The sequence below is a fragment of the Barbus barbus genome, assembly GCF_936440315.1.
Source record: "Barbus barbus genome assembly, chromosome: 17".
NCBI classification, from domain to species: Eukaryota; Metazoa; Chordata; class Actinopteri; order Cypriniformes; family Cyprinidae; genus Barbus; species Barbus barbus.
The window spans coordinates 25336047-25353152 of record NC_136745.1 but is presented as its reverse complement, the minus strand read 5'-3'; the positions used below and the strand labels follow the sequence as shown (position 1 = coordinate 25353152).

At 38.3% G+C, this 17106-nt stretch overlaps 1 protein-coding gene across 4 annotated transcripts in view; it reads left to right on the top strand.

The window, feature by feature from the left end:
• Positions 1 to 17106, top strand: part of LOC306883136 (teneurin-2-like) — a gene marked incomplete at its 5' end in the record, with an annotated part of 248305 nt that overhangs the window by 143386 nt on the left and 87813 nt on the right. For all 4 annotated transcript variants that reach the window (XM_079438244.1, XM_079438242.1, XM_079438243.1 and 1 more), the window contains one exon: positions 11194 to 11431. In XM_079438244.1, coding sequence (XP_079294370.1) covers positions 11194 to 11431 — 238 coding nt within the window. The remainder of the gene's footprint in view (positions 1 to 11193; positions 11432 to 17106) is intronic.

Genomic DNA, 17106 nt, shown 5'->3' with positions numbered 1-17106 from the left:
GAGTTTATCGTTTGTCATTTTGTCATGTTGCGCCCAGTTAGAACATAGTGTTTGTTGTTGTTCCCTAAAAAGCTAATTTTGTTATAAGAATATATCATATTTATGACTAGTGGAGCTCAAGGTGACAACAAATGGATATGAAATCAAACAGCATGGGTTTCCCACAAAGGCGCAACATATGAAGCACTTATGGTATGGTGACTTATTACACTTTCGCAGGATGTGTAGAACCTCGCTATAACAGGTCAGACTGAACAGAATGTGTGTGTGTGTGAGTCGTCTTAGTACAGCTGTGCTCATTCAGAGTAATTAATGCTCCGTACACTGCACAGTCCTTCAAACTTTGCCCCACGTCCAAATCAGCAATCCAGGGGTGATATTTAGCGGAGAGGAGAACAAAAAAAGTTGTTAATGTAATTTCTGCTGGAATATAATCTATTGTTAATGGCATTAGCCTCTCCTTTGATCTGCTATAAATCTTTATTACGTCTGATCAGGGGCCCGAGTTCAGAAGCAACGCGATTATAAACCTTTTAAAATGACATTACATCATGCCTCTAATTGGTTTACTGTTTGCTGCAGCAACATCAATCATTTGCAGACTAACCACGCTGCAAATAAATTCACTCCAACACTGCCAGCTCCACGGCTCTCGAACGACGCAGCAGAAGGATTATGGATGAGAGAAGATCAAAAATTCGAGAGGGGAAATCACAGTGTCTCTCAGTGCAGACAAGGTGACCACTAATAGCTTTATCGGACCTGTTAGTATTCTCATTTTTTTCTTCTGAGCTGCCATAAAATTTGCATTTGCTGAAAGGAAATTGCAAAAAGAGATTTTTTCTTAAGAATCTAAGAATATAATCTCTGATTAGTATTGGAAATATGTCAGCATCTACACAACGGAACAGTGACAATAGCGATGATGATGGTGGTGGAAATAATAGTACAATTATTAGTTATTTTGTTCTTTCATCACTTTGGTGCTATATTAAATTCTTGAATATAGATGCCCTAATCAAGCTGCAATTTTAATTTGGGAGAAAATATCTGTATATTTCTATATTCTAATCACCTCTATAAGACACTTTTTTTCCGCTTTGACTAATGCCATTCATTGTTTTTGTAATGCACGGGTCTTTATCACATTTGGAAAAAAAGCTACTTTGAATATCAGATGCGAATAATTATTCATATTTCATATTCTTTGCAAGTTTGTCATATAGTTTGCATTTCCTTGATCTGATGACACATTCAGCTCTGAGGAGTTTCAAAGCTCGCAATTAGCCTGAAAATAAAGCACTAAATAATTGGCTTATTATCATGTTGCCTTGAGCTTGGATTTTGTCTACAAGTCTGAAAATGTTTCGTTTCAAAGTGTGTGTGTGTGTGTGTTTGTGCGTGTGATTTACATCTTGGGGTGTTGGACTGAGATTGGAAATGTGTGTTTTAGTGAGACTAAGTCCAAATTAAATGTCCTGTGAGCTTGTTGAGGGTTATTGCTGTGCAGGAATTAAAATATCTGGCCAGTATCCCAACACACTTAAGGCTGAGAGACATTATAAAAAGGAAGAGTGCTCTGAGTAGATGTTTTTGAGTCTGTTGCGTGTCTGGTAAGTGTGTTTATTACTGGTTGGTTTTAAATTTAAATACATAAAAGCTTCCGAATTAGGGATAGCGGAGTGTATCTCTATATTTCTTCTTAGTGTTTATTGCGGTTCTGTGCTCCAGTGGGTTATATTGCACAGCTAGACTGTGTCTCTGCCAGTGGGTAGCGCTGACACTGGTGGCATGCACACGGTGCCACAGTCATCACTTGAGCTATTGCAGCTGTCAGCGAAGCTCTGTGATTGGCAGTCTGGCTGTGTTAAAAAGAGCTCTCTTAGAAATGCGGTGAAATGCCTCCTTTCAACATAAATGCTTGTAAAAATGAAGATATAGAAGGTTTGGAAACACTTTCTTTTAAATAAATCTACTACCATCCAACAGTTTGGAGATGGTAGGTTTTTTAAATGTGTTTCACCAAGACTTAATTTGATCATTTTGTGAAGTATTACAATTTAACATGACTGTTTTCAATTGTAATAGGTTTTAAAATATAATTAATTCCTGTGATGGCAAAGCTGAATTTTCTTCAATGTCACATGATCCTTCAGAAATCATTCTAATGTGTTGATTTGCTGCTCTAAAAACATTTCTGCTTGTTATCAGTGATGAAATCAGTCATGCTGCCACCTAAAAAAGTCTGCAGATTCCATTAATTTGGTTTGTTGAAATTGTGATTCATGGCCTGTATGTTTGAAAAACATTTAAGCTGATTTGTGGCATTAAGTGTCTTTCCAAAGAGAGCTCCTGGAAAGAGCCACTGTGTGTGTGTGTGTGTGTGTGTGTGTAGGAAGCGCTTGTGTTTGCGTCTCTATCCATTTATTATAAATGGACAGTGTCGGCTAGCTATTTTTAGCGGCTTCCAAAGTCACATACTCCTGCCAGTGAAATCAGCCGTAGATCCTAATGCAATGAATTTTTAATCACCGTGTGCTTTGAAGAAATTCTGTTGAAACAGTTTAGTTTGGACTGGATGCCCCCTTAAAGCTAATGTTATGCTGTTTTGCAGTAGTAATTAAAGACGTGCTGTTGCATAATTGTTTTTTTCTTTAAGTTATTGTTTTTGTATTAGGGTATTATTTAAGCTTTTGTGTTCAGAACAGAGGGCCGTGTGTGTTTGTGTGTGGGTGGGTTTTAGAGTGGGGTTTCAAAAGCCTGTTTATTTTCAGGCTGATTTGATGACTCTTCTCTCAGACTGTTATTATTGCTCATTACAGGAGGGGATTGGGCCAAAGAGGCTGAATGTGAGGGAAATGTTTCGTTCGGAGCCCAGCGTACAGCTTGCATTTACTTCTGTTACCACCAACCAAGCTGTGTTTTAATTAAACCTCAGAATAAACATCCAGGAGTTGAACAGCATGACCTCCAGACCAGCTGCTGTCCCTTCACTCTGAGGGAGCAGGTATCTGTAAGTGTCTTTGTGAGGGATGAGCGATTGTACTGAAAAGGGGTTCATTCAATGAACCTGTTGAAAAAAGATTAACTTATTAATATGAGTGATCTTTTTGGAGAAATTGTTAAAACAATTTTGTTTAGACTTGAGAGTGCCTTTTACAGCTGATTTAATTTTATTCTGTGATAATTAAGGATGTGTTGTTGCACAGGTTTTATTATTAGTGTTATTAATTATTCATTTAGTTATTGTTTTTGTATTAGCATGTTAGTGAGAGGGACGGAATGTATTAAAAGGTGAAGAAAAATAGCATAGGGAAGTCGATTTATTTGAGCTATTCGGTTTGTTTGAGAGTCACTTTAAGTGATCGTTCTGAGGAAACTGTGGAAGTTTAGACTCGACACCCACATTAAAAGCTAATTTTATTCTGTGTTCAGTGGTAATTAAGGGTGTACTGTTGCATAATTGCTTTTTAATAATTATTGTTTTTATATTAGCATGTTTGTGTTCTGATGAAGAACACAATAATGCAAACCTACAGCAGGGAAAAGAAAATAACGCCCTAAAATCTTTATTAAAAAACTGCAAAACCTCTAGAACTTCCTCAGCAAAAATAAAATTTGAGGGTTTTTTTTTATAGTAAAACAAATTAAGTTACAAAATTATAATTTTTTTTATTAGGTTTCAAAGATTGTATCAAGTTATGGTTCCAATATGTTTCTATCTTATTTACAAATGCTTTATAAGTCAGTTTGAACCAGTTCAAAGAAACTGATAACTCACAAATGGGACTGCTAATGATGGCAAGACACTGACTTTACAAAGCTGTTTGAATCTGCTGTAAGATTTTTTTTAGGCCAGTGACTGCTCTTGTGAGAGTCTCTGAAAGAAAGCAGAAGTATTGACGCCTACTGCTCCTCTTGGCTGTGGCTGCTGTGCGGGCATCCTTTCTCAGCATCCAACACTTGCACTGAACCACAGAAAATATCAATAAACATTTTTACTGAGGCTGGGCCTGGAAAACAAACATGGTGGCTTTCGGTTCCCGCTGCCAGTGGGCCTCTGGAGCTCTACTGTGAAACTAATGCAGTGTATTGAAAGCCAATTCCATCCTGCTCAGCGCCTCCGCTCCGCTCTGCCCGGCACAGGCACGGTCCCAGAAAGAGCAGGGGGTGGGTTTAAGTGCTAACCTCAGGCACGCCGGACTGTGTGTGGGGATCTGCTTTTAGTAAGAGTGAGCTGAACCATGTAGGTTTGGATCTGTGTCAAGCTAGATGACCTCCACGCTGCGCTATTGAGACTGGCACAAAACTCCACTATGCTTTCAGTGTTTTCAGACACACACACATAGTCCTCAGTGCTTTGGTACTTAAGTTGTAGGGGGTGTACATGTTTCCAGCGTGCGTGCAGTAGTAGTGAACTACTGCGTAGCTCTCTTAGCCCGAGCACATGTGAGTATGTTGAGTACTGTCAGATCACATTACTGTGTGTGAGTAAAAGTTGAATGTGTGAATGTGTGTTTTGTGCAAAATGTCTACTATCTGTCTTCCTTTATAAATTATGTATCTATTGATTGGCTCATCTGTGCCTGAAAGTTTTATTATTCTATTTTCTAGGAGTTGCTATTAATGATGTTGTCATATCGGATTTTTGCTGGAATGTTGAGTGCAGAATAACACACTTTAGTTGCAAATTAATATGATTGCAAAACAACAATATTCATATGACAGTGTTGTAAACAAAGAGGTCTGAAATACCTGGAGGAAGCTATCTGTTAGCAGTGCTGTTTATTTTGATGACAGTTTCTCGGCTGGTTTAGGATAAGAGAATTATGCAATCTGATCTTTGCTAATAGGCCTTCAGTTCTATTGCCAGGAGGTTTTGAGCCAATCATCTGAGCCATAAATGTAATCAAAATGGCATAATGATAGATTCTTTACAATCGACAGCTACTTTAGGATGGTCATCAATGGAGAAATAAAGCAATAAACCCCAAGAAGCCGTGGTTTACAGTGAATTTATAACAGGGGCGTTCACTCTTAAAAAATAAAGTTGCTTAAATGGTTCTTTACAGCGATGCCATAGAAAGATTTTTGGTTTCACGAAGAACTATTCAGACAAAAGTTCTTTAAAGAACCACCTATTTCTTACCTTTTTATAATCTGAAGAACCTTCTTTTCGCCACAAAGAACCCTTTGGGTTTTATTCAGGTTTATTTGACAGGGACAATGATGCATAAATCAATATCAATAATGCATAAATATACAATGTGCCAGAATTAGCCAGAAGGCTACTTTTCATCTGCAGTCCCTGGGCTGATGGTAAAATTGTCCACTGTATTTCATGACATTGAAATCTATCTTTCACAAAAATTATGACTGTGCCATCTTGTTTTTAACTGAAGTCTGAAGTCATCAGCATCCAATTCTTCTGATGGTGAAGATTCTTCTGATGTTAAAGGTTGTTTATGGAACCATTTAGACAAAAAAGGTTCTTCTATGGCATCGTGAAGCACCTTTATTTTTAAGAGTGTTGTTAGGCATGACGCAGCGCATTAAAACAAAGCATATAAAATGTTATGATATTAATAGAAAATATTATTTTCTGCCAAACAATGTAGTTCCTCAGTTGAAAGTGGTTGCCAAGCAACACACATAAGCAGCAACATACACACTGGTGCAAGTATATGTTTGTAAAGTAATTTACAAAAGCTCACAGCTATCCGTTTTATAAGATGCCTTTTGTAGCCAGATAATGCAGTTCTGGCATCTACTAGCAGGAGAACTGGACCATGCCAAACCTTGATCATTTGATTGTAAAATGTATCCTATTTCTATGTGATTATGTGCCGAAATGACCTTCATCTTTCATTTTTATTGCTGTTATTTACAGTCTACGTGAACAGGCAGCTTTACCTGACCAGCCCTCTGCTGGGATTTGCCGTATATTACGCCGTCTAGCCTCACTGCAATCTGCCGAGAGTTGAATCTTGGCACTCTCAGTGGCGAGAGAAAACCACCATGTTATCAGTGAAAATGGCAGGGTGGGTTGGCTGTATAAGGGTATAAGAGTAGGAGGTCTCCTTGGCTGTTTCCTAATTACATTCTTTTATTTATTCACAATCGTTTTCCACTAAAATCACACTCTCTTTTTCCTCCTGTCGTCCAGGGACTCTCTCCGATCTCCTTTATCATCCCAAATTGATGTTTATGTTCTCACTCCTATGGTTTCCGCTGCTAATGTCCAGCGGTTTATTTCAATTTGTGTTGGTGTCTGTGTGCTGTTGTTGATTTAACTATTGCCAAACAGGAGGGGATTGGATTTTAGCTTTATCCTTGAATCTGTCCTTGGTACATGACTGCCTGATCGTTTGTGCAGACGTTTCAAGACGTTTGTGCAGATCTTGTATAGTTGAGCATCCGAGCAAAAGTCTCGTCTCATTTGTAATACAGTTTCCAGAATAATACATGTGCATCAGTCAGTCTGTTTATAATCAGTTAGTTTCATTAAGAAATCCATGGGTAAAGAACCTCGATTTTCCTCTAAAGTAAACCTTCAATTATTCATTCTTAAAATAAGTATGTTAGGCTGTATAAATCTGTCAGTGTCCTCGAGTAAAGGAGCCATCGAGAGTGAAAAGGACAGCGATTACTGTGCGCTGCGGGTGTGAATTTTTACCCTCACACACACACGGAGCCTCGGCACAGTCATTTCATAGTCGAAGCGGGATAAAAGTTGATGATGCGTGCAGAGGTTTACAAATGAAGAATGCTTCTTCATGAATATGAAAACAACCTTTTCATCAGTCTAGGAAGGGCTGACAGGGGAGCCTAGTGTTTTGCAAGTGACTTTTGCATTTGTTGTTTTCTCGAGCTTTGGGCAAACAACCTTTTCTTGTTTAGTTTTTTTAAGCCAGTTGTGCAGGTAAAAAAAAAAAAAATTATAATAATCTTTGAAATGCTGTTTTTTAACCATGAATAAAAAAATAATAATAAAAAGTTGATGATAAAAAAAAAACAACAGAAAAACGCACACAAAAATTTCGGACTCAGTATGCAATGACCTTAAGTGTAATCATCTTACTTGTCGTAACATTCACTTTAATTCTCCTTAGAGATGCTGGACGCAGTGAAAAGCTGTGTTGTATACAATACTTTTCAAAAGTTTGGGGTCAGTAAAATATATATCAGATATAAATAAATTAATAAAATTGTGCATAATACTTTATATGAAGAAATTGATACTTTTATTCAGCAAGGGCACATTAAGTTGTGACAGTAAAGGCATGCATAATTTTATTAAAAAAAATAAAATAAATGCTGTCCTTCAGACTTTATTCATCAAAGAATCCTGAAAAGCACATCACAGAATGATTTCTGAAGGATCATGTGACACTGAAGACTGGAGTAATGATGCTAAAAATTCAGCTTTGCATCACAGGAATACATTTCAAATACATATATACAAAAATGTAACAGTCCTTTTAAATTTTAAATAATATTTTAGATTATTTCTGTTTGTAATGTATTTTTGATCAAATAAATGCAGTCTTAGCATAAGATATTCCCTTCAAAAATATGAAATAATCGTGTTAACCCCACACTTTTGCATTATGTGTTTATTAAAGAAAGGGTGCTCACACAGAAGAAGCTACTACTGAGCAGCACCTGAGCTGCTTGTTTAGTTTAGCTAGTTAGCCCCCAAACTTCCCAACAGGCATTTTGAGTTTTAATTATTTTGCTGTCTTTAAATGTTTCTGTGCATGTATATTTATGTGTGTGTGTGTGTGTGAGACCGTGGGTTTGTGTACACATCCTCAGGAGGGTGTTTTGGCAGATGCTAAATGTCTCTCTGGGGTTAAGAGGTCACCCCCCTCCCTCCACATTGAACATCTGTACACTGCCCTCTCTCATCCTGCACCTGGGCCCAAAATCAGGCCACGTCTCCCAGATTCACTGTTATAGCAGCATGCTGACGAGGACTTTTACTCCAGCCACAGGGATCATGCCTCTAGAGGAGAAGAGGCATTCATCTTGTGGCCCCAGACAGCCATACATAGTGTTACAAACAAAAGTACCCTTAAACAGAAGTTAACAATGTCCAGACCTATTTCCAGCACACCTATAGAGCTAATGAGAGACAGCAACTAAACTTTACTTCACCTTAGCACTGCAGAATCACTTTTATAGTTATATTCTGCAAACTTGGAAGAAACAGAATGTAGAAGAGAGTGGGGTAAGATGTGTCAGAGGTAAATTGCGTCACCCCCTTAATCTAGAAAGTGCAATTTTAAACATGTCCATAGTTTTCATGTCCGAGTAAGTGTACTATGTGACAGATCAAGTTAATTTTATATTAAGTATGTAAATTTGTTAAGTTCTAAACGTATATATGATACTTGTTGCTGAATTGCCTGTGTATAAAATTAATTAAATGATCCAGCCATGAATATAAAATAAAATCCAAATATCATAACCTGGAATGAGGAAATATTCTATTCAAAATACTGAAAATCTTCAAAATCGAATCATGTTTATCGTGTTTTCCTATGAAAGCCCCTAAGAAAAATGCGTTGGCAAATCATAATTAAGAGAAAAAAAAAATTGTAGAAAGTCAAAATTGACATGTCTAAATTATGACATAATTATAATTATGAGATAAAAAGGTTGATTATCTACCAAAGCATGTTTGTTTATTGTGTATACTTGATTATTATTTCAGTTCATCTGAATATGTATTATTATTGTTACATAATTTAATTTGTATCTCATGTCTCAATTATTTTATCAATTATTTATTTTATAAATAAAATATTATTTTACTGGGGTTATTTAACTGGATAGCTCACTCAAAAAAAAAATTCTGTCCTCATTTACTTACCCTCATGTCGTTATGAGACATTTTTCACAATATATTTCAGCACTCTGCGCTCACTGATCACAGATCAGAGTCTGAGTCATCAGAGTGTGACACCCCTAGATAAAGCCACGGGACCGCTGAGCTCAGATCAGTCCTCAATGATCTTTAGACAGGGGGTCAGACCCCAACATCCACCCCACTGTGCCTGAGCGCCATGATCTCTCCCAATTCCCAGCACTCAGGGACCGACTTTACACTTATTCCATGTTTGATCCAGCAGTGTTTCCATTGTAATACGGCGAGAAACAGCAGATTACATGGCCAGGCCAGCACTGATCCACTCTACTTACACACACACACACACACACACACACACAATTGAGCTGTTCTCCTTTGGTTGGATTTAGTTTGTAAGAACAAACTCTTGACGTTGTGTTTGTCAATACACTTCGTTCATGAATTTAATCCCCCGCACATACACGTCCTTCTCTCGTAGTCCTTGGCACATGCACGGTCTTGTGTTTAAAAAGAAAAGACGAGGATAAGAGGAGAGAGAGCGCAAGAGGCTTTTTACTGTCACAGATTTAGCATCTCGCAGAGGAAACACTTGCTAAACAGAGGCTAAGCAAGCCGAAAACACAAAAGTCTTTGGTTACATCGTTAAAGAATAGAAGCTTGCTACAAATCTTATTTCCTGTGTAGAAAATAAGAAATTAATCTCATTGTCTAGCCAAAGGGCAATCTATTTAGATTTGAGAGTGAGTAATTATATTTATTAATTATTTTGTTTGAACTTAAACAGGGCCTAGACAATTATTCTAATATTTATGTATTTATTTATGTATTATTTTTTATTATTTTTTTTAATTTTTAAAAGCTAACTGTTATCCATTTGCATAATTACACTATAAAAACCATAGTGCTACCACTTTTTTATTTTAAACCCTAACCCTTTTTTTCTTTAAGAGTACTATGGTATACATAGTAAGTACCATGGTACTTTGCATTTTTTATTGCCTTTTTTTTTTTACATTAACCTTGTCATTGAATCTTAAATCTTGTTTTCTAAAAAAAACAAAAACAAAAAAAACCCCACACAAATACATTTTATATTTAAAATAAAAAAAGTAGCTGCTAACATGGTCAAAAAATAAACTTACTTCAAATAGAAAACAAGACAACAAGAAAACAATATTTTTCTTACCCCGTTAACACATATTTGTTCTTGTTTTAAGCGAAACCTCACTTAATTTTCACGCATGGGTGAGGGTGAGTACATGATGACAGAATTTTCATTTTGGGGTGTATCTTGATTTAAGAATGTTCAGATATTTGTACTGGAAAATACGAGAAAAAAACTTAAGAAACTCACTTTTTGCAGTGCAGTAAGCATGCGAGTCTCTTCGTAGGCCTGATTCATGTATTCCTTTAGCCCATCTGCTCGTACTGATCAGACTCCTGACAGCAATAGACAGGGGATCAGTCCGTGGAGCTCGCTCTCAGGCAACTGTCATGGATCAACAAGCATGAGATGGGCAGGCTGAGAAAATGGAAATGGTTTTGGGTGCTGGTGGGGAGAAAACTTGGATCGGGAGGTTCATCTTTATTGCATTACTCCGTGTTTCATGGGAAAACATTATTAGGATCATGTTTGATGCTTCTTGTCTGGCCTCCTCCCCGCTCTCTTTCAGTTTTCCTCTGATAGACAAGAGTAATAAATGTAACATGATAAGAGAGATTTGTTTTCTTTTTGCTTTAAAATTACATGCCAGACGTTTCCCGAGCACCACAGGTAACCTCATACAAAGCAGCCCTGAAGTGAAGAGCCTCGCACCGCAGTCGTGTCCGTGTACAAAGTGTTTCACGGTAAAAGAGTCAAACAGAGCCGGTGCTTCCTGCAGATTCATGCACCGAATTCAAGCTGCATTAAGAATTACACTGAGCCAAACAACGTCAATTAATGCTGCTTCATGAGGTACGAAAACACTGCATCCAGCAACGCCGGCACAGCTCAAAAAGAGAAGACAGGAGTTTCCTGTCTGACAAGCGTCTTAACAAGCTGGGTGGTTGAGTGTTTTAGGGGCTTCCTGCCGCCTTGGAACGCCTGCATGTGAATTCGGAAAGAAAGAATAACAACTCAAACAGCTTTGGCAGGCTGTCATCACCGAGAGCGTCCTTTTCGCCCCTGATTTGATGTTTATTCTGATTGCACTTCACCCTCACAGTGCCGTTATTGCGTCTGCATTTCCTGCATCGCTTAACACAGTTTTTGACATTGCCAACTGATAATTGATTGACAACCTGATAAAAGGGTTTTTCAATCATTTTTTCCCCAGGAGCTCCAAACCATCACAGCCAGTCCACCCTGCGGCCACCCATCCCTCCACCGCACAACCACCAGACGCTGTCGCACCACCAGTCCTCTGCCAACTCTCTCAACCGCAACACACTGAGCGGCCGCCGCAACCCCATCCACGCCCCTCCGTCAGCCCCGGGCGAAGGGCCCACCACACCTGAGTCAGTGCAGCTGCAGGACAGCTGGGTGCTCAACAGCAACGTCCCGTTGGAGACCAGGTCAGTGACCACTTTTTGCACACAACACATCTGGAGTGCGTTTCCCAAAAGCAACTATGGTCGCAAGTTCAGTCGTTACCAACAGAATGTAACAGAACTTGTGAGCAAAATTGGCTAACGATGCTTTTGGGAAACGCAGCCCTGTATAATTAAGAAATTAACAATCAGTGACTTACACTTTAACCACAACGTGAGACTCCTGAAACACTGTTTCCAGTCAGTTTGGAGAACCGAATCGTATAAATGGAAATAAATGACAGTTTTGCATTAAAAAAAATTCACTGTCACACAGTGAAAAAAAACACAATGGTTAGAGACACATTTCTCACAGAAAGGAGCATTTAAATAGCAGGTTATATCCTAATTCTGACAAAACAATCTCTTTGTGCCCCCCAGGGAGCAAGATTGAGTGCGACGTGACAGAAATTGTGTCTCAATCCAAAGAGTTGTTTTTATTAAATTTCTAGGAGTGTTATTAGTTGGGTGGAAGCAATTTTGGTACTTTGACAGGTCTAGTCATTTGAAAACTTTTTTAATCTATTTCTGCATTTAATTATGTAAATAAATAGGTAAAAATGAGTTTTAAATGTAAAAACTAATTTGAAAACAGTGCCAAGTTCTGCATATATTTCCGTAATTATAGAATATAGCATTGCAATAAATAATATATAAACAAAAGGTTTTTTTTTTTTTTTTTTTTTTTTAAAGAAGTCTCTTAAATGTTCTCCAAAGCTGCTTTTTTATTGATAATGCAGTAAAAAAAAAGTACTTTTCTCCTTTGAGCCATTACTTCAGTCTTCAGTCTCACATGATCCTTCAGAAATCATTCTAATATGCTGATTTGCTACTCAAGAAACATTTATTTTTATATATATATAAATGTAGAAAGCAATTTTTTACATTATAAATGTATTTAGTATTTATAAATGTGTCCTTGCCGGTTCTTTTCTTGAACTTTTGAACAGTATTGTATATTAGGGTAGTAATTTTGAATTTCTCCCTATTTCTGTGCTTGCAAAATATTTAGTACTATGGTATGTGACTTTCACGCTCAATAAATAAACATACACTAGTGTGTGCTTACAGATCACACATGCATACTGTATTATGCATGCAGGGCTTTTAGAGTATTAGCATTCATATTTCCCTCAAATACAAATGCTCTGTCTCTCATGCGTACACATTCACTCACCCCTGTGCCTCAGCTTTCTCATTCACACACTCTCTCTCTCTCTCTCTTTCTCTGTATGTTTCTCCTGCTGGGCAGAGGGTCACCTCCTCTGTTCCCAGAACAGAGAAGCAGCATACCCGCATGCACTATTCATGAGGCCGGGCTGCATGTTTAATTCACCAGGACAGGCCTCAGGCCTGCTGGAAGTGCAGGTTCCTGACTGGCTGTAATTAAAGCAGGGCTGATAGGCTGTCCTGTATGTCAGCATGGGCCATGCAACTCTCAGACATGAGTGCTTTGGGACTGCTGTGTACAGGATTGGAGAGTGACAAGGTTTTGTTCAGTTCAGGGTCACCCTGTGATGCACACAGACACTGACAGTATGCCTGTGACCTCCGGCGTTAATTGTCTGCTGTGTTTGATTGGCTTCTTTGTGCTGCTGATTATGTGGACACGCCCATCGGCACCTTCCTCATCAGAATTTACCCAAAAGATGTTTTGTGTGGTCTGTGTCAGGGCTTTTCAATCTTAACGGATCCAGAGGCCTCCCCCCAGCCAGACTCCCAGCCAAAATAGGGACTCCCAGTATTAAAATGCAAATTTTCTCTGTAACACTTTATAATAACGTTCATTAAGAACATTAAACTTATTATAAAATGCAAATAGATCTTTATTTAGAAATTGGTTAATAAAAATGGCATCCAAATTTCAGCTCTTTATGTTTTACTTATTTTTTGCATGGACCCCCTGAAATGCCCTCAGGACCCCCTGAAAGTTGAAAAAACTGTGAGTTTCCAGTGGGAAAAATTATAAACAGCTACAATGTACAATAGAATGTAATATCAGAACAGAAAACCTAGTGTTGTTTTGTTCATGATCTTGCCATTAAAATTTGTTCATAATGTTTAGAATTAAGATGTTTGTAAACACAATTTATTAAGCTTCATTATTTCAAAGTTTATGCTCATATGCTAATAAATACAATTTGTGCCATATTTAATTAGTCATTCTCACATATTACTGGATTTAAATTTGAATTAACGCTACACCTCAAAGCATATTTCATTATTTACACATTCACACACACACACACACACACACACTAACTAACCTTTTTTTGGATGTTAAAGGAATCTCTTATGCTCTTTTCAGAATATTAGAATGATTTCTGAAGGATCATGTGACACTGAAGACTGGAGTAATGATACTGAAAATTCAGCTTTGTCATCACAGGAATAAATTACATTTGAAAATATATTCCAATAGAAAACAGCTATCTTAAGTTGTAATAATATTTCATAATATTATTGTAATTTTGATACATAGATGCAAGTCTTGATGAGCATAAGAGACTTCTTTCAAAAACATAAAACATCTAAATTATTCCAAACTTGAGTCTGAATGTATCTATATGTATATTACTATTTATAAAGTACTATAATTGTAAACACATTAATAAATTCATCTATAAAGGAAGTTGTTTATAATATCGCTACGAAACGCCTATGTTAAGCAGCACTAAAGCTGACAGGTGATAAATTATGATATTTCTTAAACTATTCTCGTGGAGAAACTCCAGTGGGTTCCAGCATTGCATTCTATCCTTCGGTTCTCTGTGCTGTCGTCATAAATCACTGAAAGTCGGCTTTATGGCTGGGTAATATTTAGACAGCTAACTGGCACTAGATAATTGTCACACAATCCTTCCTCATTTGCTCACAAAATTATGAAGCGGCCCTAAAATGAAGGCCCAACATTCGTGGATGCTCAGGTGTGTAAGAATAGGCTCCTGTACTGAAGCCATCAGGACTACCCAGCAGCACTAAGCCTGCCATCTGCTGAAACAGAACCACACTCACCACACCAATCCAAACCTCACCAAGCCAGGAAGCCGGCCCAAACTCTGGCCCCTCTCCCCGTTCCCCTGCTAGCAGGCCCCACCCCTCTCACTGCAGCTTTTTAATTGGGGTTCTGTCAATGCAGATGGGCCACCTGTCACACACGCACATGTAATTCACAAACTCATTTCCAATATATTCACATTCATTAACAGCATTAACAGCATTACTCATCGCATTTGCGGAGGCTCTGAAGTGTGGCAAGCATGCGTGATATAGAGAACTGATGAGCGCAGATTGGACCTTCAGCAGACCACCCAGGATCTGTGCTGGCATTGACCAGCATCACACACACCATTCCTGGGCAACAGGCGGGTGTGTGGGCCTTCTCAGTGGAATCCTGCAAGTGCCTGTTCACTTCACTATGGTCACAAGTGCAACCTCGGAGACAGTGATCCACAGACTCTTTTACATGTCAATGTCAATTCTTCAATATGTGCTGAAGAAATAATTCACCCTGAAATTAAAACACTGTCATTCTTTACCCCCCTTCATGTTGCAAAAAAAAAAAAAAAAAATATGGGCATTGGAGTCACATAAATTAAAAGTTAAAAAATGGTAAAATACTCTGGAAGTGGATTAGAGCCCAAGTGAAATATACTGTATATATATGTGTATGTATATATATGTGTATATATGTGTATATATGTATATATATGTATATATGTATATATATGTATATATGTATATGTGTATATGTATATATGTATATGTATATATGTATATATATATATATATGTATGTATATGTATATATATGTATATGTATATATGTATATGTGTGTGTATATATATATATATATATATATATTCTGAGTAGTCATTATTTTTGCCCCATTGTAAAAAAAAAATTATTATTGTCAGACTTGTGTCCCAGTGTCCTGTGTTTCCCTCCCTCTTATGTCCATATATGGTTTTTCCTGTTTCTTGTTCCCATTTTGTTCATTGATTTCAGGTGTTTCCCATTGAGTTCCTCATTATGTTGATTATTTAAAGTGTGTTCTATTCCATGGTCCCTCGTCCGGTATTGGTTATCTTACCCCTGTGCTCCATGTCTCCTGGTGTGATCGTCATTAAAAGGAATGTTGATTGTTCTCCTCGCTCCCAGCGCAATGTGACAGGATATCGGACCCAAACTAAGAGTGAGCGGCGTTTTTTTTCTGCGTTTTGAAAAGTTATTTTGTTACCCTTGTTTTCTCCCTGCGGCATGGATGTTGCCGCACGCGTCATTGCCTTAGCCCGTAGAGATCTCCTGTTCGTGGAGTTTGCGCGGGAGTTCTGCAGGCTCGCCACAACAATATCGTGCGACGACGCCACCATCAACTCGCTGTTCTGGCACGGGGCCAACTACCATCTCCCCATGGACCTCCCAGACACCACCGGACTAAGCTGGAGGGAAGGGATCCTCCGGTGTCTGGAGAGTGTCCTGCCCCGAGCCAGAACCAGCCCGCAGTCAAGCCTGTCGTTCGCGGCTCCCTCAATCCCGCCATTCACGGGGAAGTCAAGCCCACCATCTGCGGCTCACTCAAGCCCGCCTGTGTCGGCTCCATCTCCAGAGACCGCTCCTCCAGAGCATCCTCCAGTGCCTGCTTCTTCAGAGCGCCAGCCAGATCCAGCCTCTACTTTCCCCAAGGATTTTTTTTTGGGGGGGGTAGTATGGCTCTAGCCGTAGGGGTAGGGCCCAAGCTCCCTGCTCTGCCATGGCTCCCCGAGCTCCCTGCTCCGCCATGGGTCCCGGAACGGGCGCTGCCCTGGAGGCGTTTCCTGTTCCCATTTTGTTAATTGATTTCAGGTGTTTCCCATTGAGTTCCTCGTTATGTTGCTTATTTAAAGTGTGTTCTGTTCCATGGTTCCTCGTCCGGTATCATTTCTTACCCCTGTGCTCCATGTCTCCTGGTGTGATCTTCATTAAAAGGAATGTTGATTGTTCTCCTCGTCTCCTTGCTCCTAGCGCAACGTGACAGTTATGAGAATAGCTATTTTAAAATAAGCTATATTTTGAGAATAGTTTTTTCCTCCTCAAGATTTAAGGCATTTTGTCCTGAGAATAAACTCAAGAAACAATGGGGAAAAATATGAAAGTTAATGTCACCATATTCCTAGAATAAACATTAAACTTTGAAGTTAACATTTTGGTATAACTAGATTAAAATTCACTTTTTAATTTAAACTTGTTTTCATATTACAAATTACATTAGTGTCATGTTTGTATGTTGTCCCCTGAAATTAGTTTTATTAGTTTTTTTATTATTATTTTACTTGGCCCCTCTTTTGTATAATGCATAAAATTGCATAAAGTTTAATTTTGAGGTACAGTAGGTGCAGTAGCAAAAGCAATCTGTTTAATTCTGATGCCCCATTTATACGGTTTATTGCCTTAATTTTATCTCTGGAGGTTTGTGGTCCAGTTTTCTCCCAAAATTACTGGGTACATTTCAAATTTCATTGAAAATAAATAACTTCCAGTCACTGTTGTTTTTTGTTTTTTTTTGCCCCCCCCCCCAAGTAACTGTCAGGGTAAACACGCCTCGATGGGTGGAAAATGGTCATGTGAAGCTAAATTAAGATACGTTTTTGGTACAAGAAACCTTGACAAATGTTATAAGC